The 12,547-nt window shown below is 48.9% G+C and overlaps 1 protein-coding gene across 1 annotated transcript in view; it reads left to right on the forward strand.

Moving 5' to 3' along the window:
• LOC135829900 (uncharacterized) overlaps positions 1-12,547 on the forward strand; it is a 79,998-nt gene that overhangs the window by 1,311 nt on the left and 66,140 nt on the right. The window contains exon 2 of the mRNA XM_065342281.1: positions 6,885-7,042. Within this exon, the coding sequence (XP_065198353.1) occupies positions 6,889-7,042 (154 nt within the window). The 5' untranslated portion in view covers positions 6,885-6,888. The remainder of the gene's footprint in view (positions 1-6,884; positions 7,043-12,547) is intronic.

Here is a 12,547-nt window from a genome sequence, read left to right on the forward strand (position 1 = left end):
CTGCTCTCTATATGTTCCAAAGTAATGGAATCCATCATCAGCCGCCAGTGAATGAACTTTCTGGAGGGACAAAGCCTCCTGTCACCAGGCAATTTGGCTTTCGCCGAGGTCTAGGTCTATCCGATCTACTTACGGGACTACCCCACAAGTGGTCGGTCACATCTGGCCTTGGTGGATCTGTGGATGTGCTTGCTGCCGACCTCGCCGGGGCTTTTGACAAAGTTTCCCACGCAGGTGTACTGCACAAGTTGCAGAACATCGGTGTGAAGGGCGCCCTCCTGGACTGGCTTAGAGACTACCTAACAGGCCGTTTGCTGGAAGTGGTCATTGGCGGCAAGAGCTCCGATCGCTATCCGATCTCTGCAGGTGTGCCACAAGGCAGCATCCTTGGACCGTCCCTGTTCCAAGTAGTTGTAAATGATGCTGATAGCTGCCTGGCTCCAGGGTCTGAAATGGGAACATTTGCAGACGGCACCACGCTGTATGCCTGCGTCAAAACACGCGACGATGCCATACACCAAGCTGACAGTCTCCAAGCTTCCGTCAATGCGTTACATGCATGGGGAACAAAGTGGCATTTTCAATTTGAACCATCCAGGTCGCATCTCCTACGAATGTCCTGCCATCGACAGCCTTGGCCTATCCCCACAATACTGAATAAACTTCGGAGGGGAGGTCATCCCACAGCAGCCACACCTGAAACTCCTCGGAGTTATGGTTGACTCCAAGCTATCCTTTTCCACACATCTCCGGTCAGTTGCTGCCAGGGCAAACTCACGTCTTGGCCTCCTACGTAGAGCTGCTCGCGTTCTGGACTGCCGTGGCATACTGGCCGTGTATCACAGCTTCGTCCGGCGCATGCTCGAGTACGCTCCCCTTGTGTGAATGGGAGCTGCTCCCACCAACCTTGAACACCTTAACAGAGTGCAGAGGTGGACCCTCCATATCCTGGGACCCAACATCTTGCTACAGAGCCTCGAGACCCGACCAGTGGCGACGCTGACTCATCTACAAGCTGCTGGGCCAGCCAGGTCCTCCTCTGCTGAGATCCATGGTCCCCCCTTGTACACCATGTCGCATCTGTAACCCGGAGACAATGCCAACAGTCTGCTTCCCATCCCTACCAACTGGAAAATGTTCTCCCTCCAGGCGCTTCCAACTACTTAAGGCCGCAACCACACTACGTAAAAATCACAGTACACATTTTCATGCATATCTCAGTGCAAGTCGGTACGCAACCACACTACACTTTTCGGTCTGCATAGATGACGTTTTCACGCGACCAGCACGTGACGTTGTCGTACCAAAGCGCGTGCCATGCGCTGGAAAAGACCGGGAAATTCAAAAACAATGCTGGTGCTGATGCTATGTACGATGACCCGGTACAAAAGCAAAGTTGTACACAGGAGAAGGAGCGCGAAAACGACGAAAACGACAAACGTGGCTTTCTACAGGGGTGCGCCAGTTGCTGAAAACCTACAAAGCGCATTCTCTCTCTCTCTCTCTCTCTCTCTCTCTCTCTCTCTTCTCAACCATTTAACCTCACCTTCTATTGTCTTTTATCGCACTAATGCACCCTCTTCTTTTAGGCTATGGCGCGCAAGCCCACGTTAACGCCGAGACCATAGGTCGGTGTTGTGGGCTTGCCACACCAGCACAGGCTTACTTTTCAGCCCCTACTCTCCCTGCTGTCTTTTTATTGTGTATTCTGTTGTGTTTTCCCCTTCTGACGAGTAGGTTGTGTACCTTTTAGTAAAAAATTGGTCAGATAACATCTTACAAAAAAATAGAATTTATAGGAAAGAAAAAAGAACCAAGAAACTATAAACTTTTTTCTCGTTATTTGCTACTTATTATTATTATTAACCTCAACCAGTAATACAAGCTGGATCGACATTTTGTGTACACTGTATTCATGTAATGTAAAACTGTGGAGACAATGTGCAATAAAACGATGAAACTATAAGTTACGCTATAATGTCCACTAACACCACCAGCTACTAAACAATCAGCTCATGCGATAATATTGCACGACACTGAACGACGGTACTGACTTTCTACAACTAATTGGCTAAGAGCTCTAGCACATCTTGGATGCGTACTCCAACAGCCTTCCAACTTGGAAGGTTTTAAGTTATAGAAATACCATGAGGAGGGGAAGGTGAGCGCAACCAAGACAAGCACGAGCTGAAAGTCTCAGCTGTGAAGTACGTTGGCGGATGCTCATGCATGTCGATGACGATACTGGCAAGACCACTGGACAATACGGTTAAACCACGATTCAAATGAGAACGGATTCACCATTGGTGAACAGATATACGTCGCCTAAGTAGTCAAATATGCATGCGTTGACTGTTTGTATTTGACTCCTTAGAAGACTACAATAGAGTATAGACCTTAAATAGCCAGTCATGTTACATGACATTATACAATGGTTAGCATTTTGCCGTTCACGCTATTTTCGACGGTCGGCCAGCACCGTTTTTTGTGTGTGTAATGTGTAATGTGTAAATACAGTAACGAGAGCATGTGTATGTCCGCCTTACCACCAACTTCTACCGGTACTAGTACTTTGAAGTATGATAGCAGAAAGTAAACAGAAGTACATGTACATGTACATGTATTATAGAAGACATTACCTCGGAGACCTCGATCCTTTACTCGGTCCATATAGCATCAATAGACCTCCTAATCGGTTAGTAATCATACATGATATACCGGTACCTGTAGCTGTGGGACTTACTTAAAAAATAATGCTTGTTCCTGTGCCGGTAGGGCGAACCGGTTAACTTAACCAGCTACAGTGCATTCATGTACTATACCAAGAGTTCATTATTATTATGGACTCTTGATTATACCAAGGATAATTGGAGCTTTTGTACTCTTGCAGTCTTGGAATTAACTTTACATACAGGTACATGTACTATACTCTTGATTATACATGTACGTGTACAATCATGATGTCCATGTACACTACTATAAATATGTTAGTTTGACAGCATGAAACAAGGTGGAGGCCGAGGGCGCTGTGTTCGGAAACAGTGACCTTACTACAACCTTCCGCGGTTGGCAGAGCCCCGGTCCCTGTTTCATGCTGTCAATCTAACAATATGCGTGAACTATTATAACAAGGTTTATCTAATACAAGTTTTGAACTAATCATTGGGTTATAATAGTGTACTACTAGTACCAGTAATATCCAGAGGTTGTGTACATGGTCGTGTACTGTGTACTGTGTAGTCTGCCGAAGCTACAACATACATGTACATGACGTATGTTGCTAAATCCTTGCGAACGTGCTCGATAATACTGTATAGTCTGTAATGTCACGAGGACAGGTGGTTTAGCAATGGAACGCGGCTGAAATTAGTGTTGTTACTCAGAGTCTGGTGGTTACAGGTGCCGGTACATGATTGTACAGTCATGTATGTTCTTGAGAGAGAATCCCAAGGATAATGTCCTTCCGGTATCCATCACGTACAAGGTGGGTGCTGTAAGAGTAGTGAATGTGGTCAACCACCAGTGGTGCGGAGCGGGCCGCACAAACTACATTGCCTGTTGCTAAATCCTTGCACACGAGTTCGATACCACGACTGCACGAGCTGGACAGAGCCAAAACACACACACGTGTTTATAGCTAGCGAACGAGGCTGAAATGTGTACAATCAGCAGGACTCGATTCTGTGTGTCTGTAGTTGTGTCGATTCTGTATTTACACGACTGTACATGTACATGTAAATACATGGCACGTCAAGTTAGACAAAGTGTCTGCACAAGGCAGAACAACACAGAGACCAAACGCTTTCTCCTTACTCCGAGTTTCGTGTTCAAACCCACTCATCAGACCACAGGGCAAGTTATACATTGTAATTAGATAATACACTCAAACCTCTTTAGGACGAACATCAAGGGACCGACGGGATTTGTTCGCAATAACGGGAGTTCTTCTTATCCATATCTTACACAGTGATTTATCCAATAGAGTTATGAATACTAGTTTGTCTTAGAGCGAAAGTTTGTTTTATCAGTGTTCTTTTTAACGAGGTTTCACTGTAATTAGAAAGGCTATTGTAGCGAAGGCTAGTTTGTGTGTTTCTGAACATTCAAGCGATGCCAACGCGAATCCCGCGAATTATTATTATTATTTTTGTAGATCTACACGTGTTCTGCATGTCTCTGTCGCTTCGTTATGCACCTGCCACGTGCATACTTCAGGTAGCTATATTTAGCCTGGGGTCTATTGTACGTGTTCCGGTGCTGCTGCATACCTCAATAGTCAATAATAGTACATGTGAGAGGCGAGTTCACACCTCCGTAAGGCACCTCCCTCATGTCTCACATCCAACACGAAGTGCATAAGTACAGCACTTGTCATACTGGTCCAAGTCAACGGTAAACTACAATAATAAAATGTAACAGTTCCCCTGAACCGCTTCTCGGAATGGCCTTTACAATTTACTGCTTCTGCAAGATTGTACTACTCGTGCTAGTAGGAAAAGACCAACATGTACATGGTGTAGCAGATTTGTGAATAAGACAGTTTGCACTTGCGCCGGTTAGCTTTATGCTTTGCCCGCTGCTTCTAGCAGTTTGAGCACTCTCAGCGCTAGTACATCAAGCTGTCCTAATGTCTGTGGTTCTCGTAGCCATGGCTGACAGTTCCATCCTCGGAGTTGCACTGATGAGGCCTCATTGGCCGAAACAGTCTGGCTGTCTGCATCAATAAGACAGTTGAAAAAAGAGTTCTAGGCCGTAGATCTACTGGATGGGAGACGCGCCGACGAGAGGTCACGATTTGGACCCGATCGGGTTCGAGCCGTGACCACCAGCTGTACAGTACGGGCCGGGTAAAGGAAATAAATCGCTACACAAAAATAATAGGCCTCCTAGAGTCTATTACATTGTACTAGACACAATAGATCGATCTACCGAGTCTGTAGCAGACCCTGCCTCGCCCCATATGATCGCGCTCTGGTCAGTGTGGACATGTTTGTCCAGCCAGACACTGCCCAAATCTTGATACACGTGCGCTAGCGTTTTTGACACTGGCAGTCTGAACTCGGTAGTAAGTGACGTGAGTGCGAGTGATACTATAGTACTAGTAGGCGACAGTTCTGGTCCTCTGGACGGCCTACTCAGATGGGCATGGGACGGGGAGGTCCTAGTTTGTCATCGTGCATCGAACAGCGGCTGAGTGGGCCAGATCGGGCAGATAGGATCGGCGTCCGTACTACAGACTACAGACTACAGTAGATCTACAGGGGAGTACAGCCTGGACGACTTGCACACACATGCCCCATGGTTCCAGTAACTAATCACTTAGTTCGTTTGAAAACTGTCAGCAGCCTGCAACCCAATCATCATTTTCAGCGAAATCGCTCCACTTCTGGCAACAGCTCGCTTTTCTGTTTCCGTCTAACCTTCTCTCTAAACTAACTTCCTCGAGTCCCGAGGCTGAGCAACAGCTTTCCTGATCGAGCGCATATTTGGTGCAGGGCAACTGAGTGTGATTTTCCGCTTGTAGTCGCCTTCTTCTTGCATGCCAAGTAGATAAAATTAATACATGTGTATTGGTCCCGCGCCCAGTCGCGGTCGGGCGTGTCTGCAACTAACGTCCTCGTCTTCATCAGCCAACTGACCGCGTGGCCGTGGAGCACGTCGGTGTTGGAGTGATACATCATTCTAAGTCAGCTGCTAGCTGGCTGAACACGGACGCTAGTGCACTGGCCGTTGGTTGCAGCAACCGGTACAGAACACCGGCGCGCCAACAAGCGCGTTCCTCGTGCCGCTGCACATCGTGTCAGAGTTTCCAGTTGGGCTCGCAGGGAGAACGCCAGATCTGCTGTACGCGCTACAGCATTCCTCGCCACGCTCTCTCACCTCTAGTTCTCTCGACCCACTTGGCGAGGAGCGACGCGAGCCAAACGCCAAAGAAGACCAGTAAGAATTGGAATGCTGTCCTTAGGATAAGGCTTAGGAGAAAGCTTGGTGGTATCGCTAGTCGTCCGGCGTTAGCTGGGACTTCATAACTAAGCACTGCACACCACGCATTGAAAGTCACCTATTCGATTAGTACTGCGGCTGGAACTTATATCCGCGGAGTTGTACGATTTATTTTACAAATTTCCCGCTTGGCCAAGGCAGAGAGAATCCAGCTAGCTCCTGGCCCTGGGTTCATTCATTTCTTGCAGTTCGACTTGGCTCCGGCTAGACCAACAAGCAGTCGCTCCAGTCTGCCTCTGGCCAGATGAACAACCGCAGTTCGGTAGGCCTTGTGATTAATTACTTAGTGACATGTAAGGCGGATGGAAGACTGGAGCCTGTGTGTGTGTGTGTGTGTGTGTGTGCTTGTGTGTGTGTGTGTGTGTGTGTGTGTGTGTGTGTGTGTGTGTGTGTGTGATTTCCAATCGATAGGTTGCGGGTTCGATTCCCGACGATTATGGTCACACACGTCTTTCTTCTCTTTCTCAGACTCTTCCTGACTTTTCTTTCATTCTCCTGGGTGGTTACCAACAGCCAGTGTATGCCGGAGTATGTAGTGTGGTGTGTGTGTAGAAAAAGAAAAAATTGAAAAAATCAAAAATAGGGATTCACTGGCCAGAAAAAGTCACTTCAAACAGCTGTGTGGTGGATACCAGGCTAAAAATAGTGGCGGTCAATTCATCAGCCTTGCAAGCTGTTGAATGGTGTAATCCCAGCACAAGTTGCTATGTCTAACATAGCTGTTCGCTATCATCGCTCCCGCGATGGGCATGTCTGAGGTCTGAGGTGTGTGTGTGTATGTGTGTGTGTGTGTGTGTGTGTGTGTGTGTGTGTGTGTGTGTGTGTGTACATGTGCATGTGTGTGACTGTGTGTGTATGTGTATGTGCGTGTGTTTGTTTAGGGCGATGGCTGGACGGCACGGAAGTAGACCGTCAGCGTCAAGAACGTGTACGGTCGCGCCGGCTAGAATGGCACTACTGCTGCTAGCGTTTCTGCTGGTCTCATTGGCAGCGCCGTCTGTGCATGGAGCCGTGACGATTAGCTGCTGGAATGTGCATAGTAAGTGCAAGACTTCTGTAGGGTTATGCCCTCCCCCCCCCCCCCTCCCCACCCCGGAGTTTCACAAACACTTCACCGCCCACTTTTCTTCTTTTCTCTTATTTCTATGCACCGCTACCTCGTTTAGCACTCACACCTCGGATATTCGGACCCCGAAGTTGCGGGCACTTCGGTCTACCGGGCACCCTTCGGGCGAGTTTCCGTGGAAATAATATCACTACTCTTTTTGTCATGTTTGTGGACATAGTGACGTCATAATGACATAACCCTGGCCGTTCCTCATCTGAAACGTATGCAATTCAGAGTTACTGGCGGACATTTTCAAGTCGCGAGCAGTGCCGGGACTTCGGTGTCCAGATAGCTGAGGCGTGAGCGTACTGGCGTGGCTGACAACAACAAACCTGCGTTGCCCGTGGACATGCTGCATGCTAAGGCATAGCAGGCACGCAGCCCGCATTGGGCACAGGGGCACTTGTACACCCCCCCCCCCCCACCCCCTCTAAAATTTCGACCTAGTGTCAGTGTGCACAGAATGACCATGAATGACACACACAAGCCATCCTACATGTACATACATATGGCCGTGCAACCCTCCCTAAAGGGGGACCTGATTTTGAACAAGCCTCTTACAGTGTACACGGGCAATCACACAACATGATATCACTGCATGGCCTGATGCAACAACTAAAGAAACAGCAAAACAAAAACGAACAAATTTTCAAAGAAAAAGAAAATGAAACTTGACAATCTGCACTCAATGACAACTCATTCATGGACCTGCTACCCCCTAAAGGGGGACCTGCTATCCCCCTAGGGCCGCGGTCACACATGAAAAGCTTGCACCGCATTTGCGGAGGCGAAAAGCGTAACTACCGCAGCCGCTTTCGCGGAACACACGATGCAGCGGTCACAGATACATGTACTACTGTGCTCCTCAACGCTCCGCTGTGGCAGAGTACTCTACTACTCCCTGGTTGCAGTCCTAGTGTGGCACACTCTGGTGAACGCATTGCTTGGAGATTGGAGATCGTCCGCGATCGGGGCCAATGAGTTAGGATTCGGATTCCCTCACCAACTATCCACTCATAACAATGCAGTATTGTTTGCGAGATCTCCAGAACGTACAGTTCATTGGCAAAGAAGAACAATATGAAAACTGAATACTAAACGGCAACCAAACAACACCAGAGCTCAGTGCAGAGGTAGCACACCAAACTCCAAAGCCATCACTATGCAGGTTCCGCCAAAGCGGATCCGCGAAAGCGGAGGTTCCGCTCGCATTTTTTTGGCGTAGCGAAATCCAAACTTTCCGCCAAAAAAAGTGCATGTGTGACCGCGGCCGAAAGGGGTACCTGCTATACCCCTGCATATTGACTTGAAGCAGCTAAGCTTACTGTATTTTCCGGAGTGTAAGCTGCACTGGAGTATAAGACGACGCCGCAACCAGATTTTTGGCACACACTACAGATATCTGCCCTGTGTACTTCCTCCGTTAACAAAAACTTCGTGATGGAATTTTGAGGGGCTGATTTCGGCACAAACTGCCGTGAAATGAGTCACAATCACTTTCTTGGCCTCCCCTGGCATGCCATGACAGAGGTACGATGCAAGGAAAGCGACCTTTCACAACGAGCCGAGCGGAATCGATGGTTGCGCTGGGGAAACATAGGTGATGACAGTCATGGCGAGCGAAACTGAAATGCCACTTCTCCGAGGGGATATTGCGCTGCTTGGCCTCTCTACCACTTTGGCACTGAGTACGTTGGAGAGTGATAGAGAGCGATAAAACGGAGCAGCGAGCCCACACAATGAGCGAGTGAACAAGGAGCTGCTCCGATCGCACGGCTCAATGAAAATAACTCTGAACTGAAGTAACACGTTAGTTCTTGTTCAACCTGCGCAAAGCCCAGATTCGAATGCTGATGACCATGCATTCTTTCAGAAGTCTGCAGTCAGATGCGCGTCTCGTGGCTAAAGAAAGTCGATTGGACTTGCTAGCCGCTGCCGTTCGGTGCTGGTATCCATTAGAGAAATTGGAATCAGTTTAGCTGTGCCTTTACTCCTCGTTTCGCGGAGTTCTGGAGAGCGAAGATGAAACCAGGGTGTTGTAAAATATTTTTCACGAGTCCCTGGTGGAAACGAGTAATCGCCATCGCGGCGGATCACGCAGCTTGAAAGCAAACTTACTTGAACGGCGGCGACATCAAGCGGAGTGTGATCAAAGCAGCCTAGGCAAGGCTGAAACGAGCTGCACAACGACTCGAGAGAGATGACGACTCGCGTACAGCTAGCAGATGACGATTCGCGTGCAGCAGATGACGACAGCGACGCAGGTCAAAAATGAATCGAGCGAAAGCGACGCAAACTGAACTCTCTGCTCATTCCGCCAACAGTTTCTCTTGTAAAAGCGCTGTACATAGGCTGAATCACCGTCGTCCAGTAATTTGCAGGCGATACAAACTGTTCTTGACCTGTTCTAAGCGTTTTCATATCCATCAAAATCCATCACGAAGTTTTTGTTAACGGAGGAAGTACCACGGTTCATTGGACCATCATAGCGTACGCCTCGCTGACCTTTTTGGAGGTGAATTTCGAGTGTTTAAAGTGCGGCTTATACTTCTGGAAAATACCGTACATTAACATTGGATTTTGTATTGAATTTATTTTACTTCTGTGGCTCAGCAGTACTACGTACTTCTACTAACAGGCCCGAAAAACCGACCATAAGGACATAAACAGGAAAAAGAAGGAGCAAACCGAAACATCTTATGGCCGATCATTCCTTTGTCTGAGCCACCCAACGTCCTTGGCTTGGTGTTGGCAAATATCTCCACGGTTTGCGCAATCCAATCGAGTCCTTCTCCGCAGCAAGCTAAGGGGCGTCGGAAGGTATGTCAGGGTGGTACGTACGGTCAGCCATCTGACGTAAACTCGAGGCGGCGCCGGGGGTCTCTGCTGAAGAATTTGAAAATTTAAAGCCCGAAATATGGGGCATTTTATTGATTCACGGGGTACCGGGGGCAAAGAGCGGTACGGTTAATTCCGTAGCGATCGTAGCGTGTCCGCCGCCGCTGAAACTCAACTGATGAAAGCTCTACCATGAGGGGTAGCCAATGTAGGCATCACGTGCTAAGCAGCGGCTGGGCCTCCTGCGGAAGGCAGCACCCCTCCTCAGCCACGCGGGCAGGGTGATTGCTTACAAAGGATTCGTCCGGCCAATGCTGGAATATGCCCCCCTTGCGTGGATGGGATCAGCCCCCTCACACCTGGCCATGCTGGATGCTGTCCAGCTCCGCGCCCTAAAGGTCATTGGCCCTGGTACGATTCTTCCCAGCCTCCTTGTTCGGCGAAAGGTCTCTGCTCTCTGCCTACTGTACAAACTGATGTGTGGCCATGGTCTGCCTCAAGTTGCAGCCATGTGTCCCCCGCCGGCTATACCGCCACGTCATCGCCGCACTCGAGCAGCCCAAGCACAGCACCATCCCCACCAGCTTGAGCTGAATCTCTCGCCACGAGCTCCTGATTACCTTCTGCGCTCTTTCCCATACTGCATCGTGCCAGTGTGGAATAGACTGCCACAGGCAATTCTGGACAAGCAGCCAGCCCGGAAACACCTGCAGAGATTCAAGATTGCTGCATACCGTCACCTGCAACAGAGTGACTGGTGCTCTGCTCATGACTGGTGCTAGCCATGCACATCTATCACACTGGCCTGCCATCAGTGGACGCAAATCATTATGTTGACCCTCTTCTCAAAGTAGCATTATAGTCATAGCGACGATATGCCGCTGAACTCTTTCTCTCTCTATACTTATATCTCTCCACCTCTTTCACTCTCTTTCCCTCACTTACCCATCTCTCTCTTTCTCTCTCTCTCTCTTCTTTCTTGTGCACTCTCTCTCTCCCTCTGTCTGTCTCTCCCTCTGTCTCTCTCTCTCTCTCTCTCTCTCTCTCTCTCTCTCTCTCTCTCTCTCTCTCTCTCTCTCTCTCTCTCTCTCTCTCTCTCTCTCTCTCTCTCTCTCTCCCTCCCTCCCTCCCTCCCTCCCTCCCTCCCTCCCTCCCTCCCTCCCTCCCTCCCTCCCTCCCTCCCTCCCTCCCTCCCCGTCAGGCGAAATTACTGGTCAGTCGGCGTCACGCATTTTTCACAAAAATTTGCGTTTCACCTGCTGGGAGAGTATGCGTGTACTCGAGTCTCATCCTGAGCACGTTTTTTTCTTCTTTTTTTCAGCTCCAGTATCTGTATTTTTCATTGCAAAGCCGTCCTCGATTGTTGTGTTCGTTGTTCAAACGAAGTGGACATTCAATCATGAAGGCAGAGGACATAGGAGCCTGATTGGAGTTTCTCGTGGCATAGGACGGCCACACAGAGACACTTTGGGATTTTCTGAATATAAAATACCGTACGCACGATGCTGAGATCAATTTGTGCGATATCAAATTGTTTGTGATCTACCACATCGAGCAGAACGGGATCCAAACACAAGCTTACCGACGGTTAGGCTGCCGACCTGACTGGACAAATGATCCCTGGCTTCACCAGACGCCAGACGTCGGACACCATGTCCTTTGCCGCGACGTCCATCTCCAAAAAGAACTCCATCTTCGTCGTGAAAAGGCTTGAAATACTCAATATTCAACCGAGATTCGCGGTCTCACCCTTTCTCAGATCAAATCATTTTTTGTTGTAGCAGTTGCAGGGCAGATCCCCGCCACTACTTCAACAGAAGATGGCTCCAAAGCATGCCTGGAACAAGCCATATCGAGGTTGCAAGCCACCCCTCTCAGCACTTTTTTTGAAGAAATTCGAAATTTCAATGGTGGAAGATATACTATGAAGAGAATTTCAAAAAGTATATTTCGCGGAGCGATCGCTCAACCTACGTCATTCAAACTTTGCAGGATGGTTCAGACGTACATGCTAGGCATGGAACCACAGAAGATGATATCATAGCTGACACACAGAGTCACACACACAGCAGATTCGTGTGCACAGATACTAAATTAGTGGACGTCGTCATCTTCTTCCCGCTGATCTCAAATGTACGATGACGTGCTATTTCGCCTGACGTCCCTCCCTCCCTCCCTCCCTCCCTCCCTCCCTCCCTCCCTCCCTCCCTCTCTCTCTCTCTCTCTCTCTCTCTCTCTCTCTCTCTCTCTCTCTCTCTCTCTCTCTCTCTCTCTCTCTCTCTCTCTCTCTCTCTCTCTCTCTCTCTCTCTCTCTCTCTCTCTCTCTCTCTCTCTCTCTCTCTCTCTCTCTCTCTCTCTCTCTCCGCCATTCCTCTCGCCCCCCCCCCCCCTCTCCCATGGTGCTTGCTGTGTACGCCGATCCCGAGACCCTTGGTCGGGGGAGTTCACTGCATCTCACCAGCGCAGCTCATGTAGCGCCTACACACCCATTGTTGTCTTTTTTGTTTCGTCTTCGTTTTGTCTCCCCCTTCTTCCGTAGGTATGTGCAATGTGATAAAAAAAAAGTCTAAATAAGGGATTGGGACTACTGTACTATGT

The sequence above is a fragment of the Sycon ciliatum genome, chromosome 13 (assembly GCF_964019385.1).
Source record: "Sycon ciliatum chromosome 13, ocSycCili1.1, whole genome shotgun sequence".
Classification (NCBI taxonomy): Eukaryota; Metazoa; Porifera; class Calcarea; order Leucosolenida; family Sycettidae; genus Sycon; species Sycon ciliatum.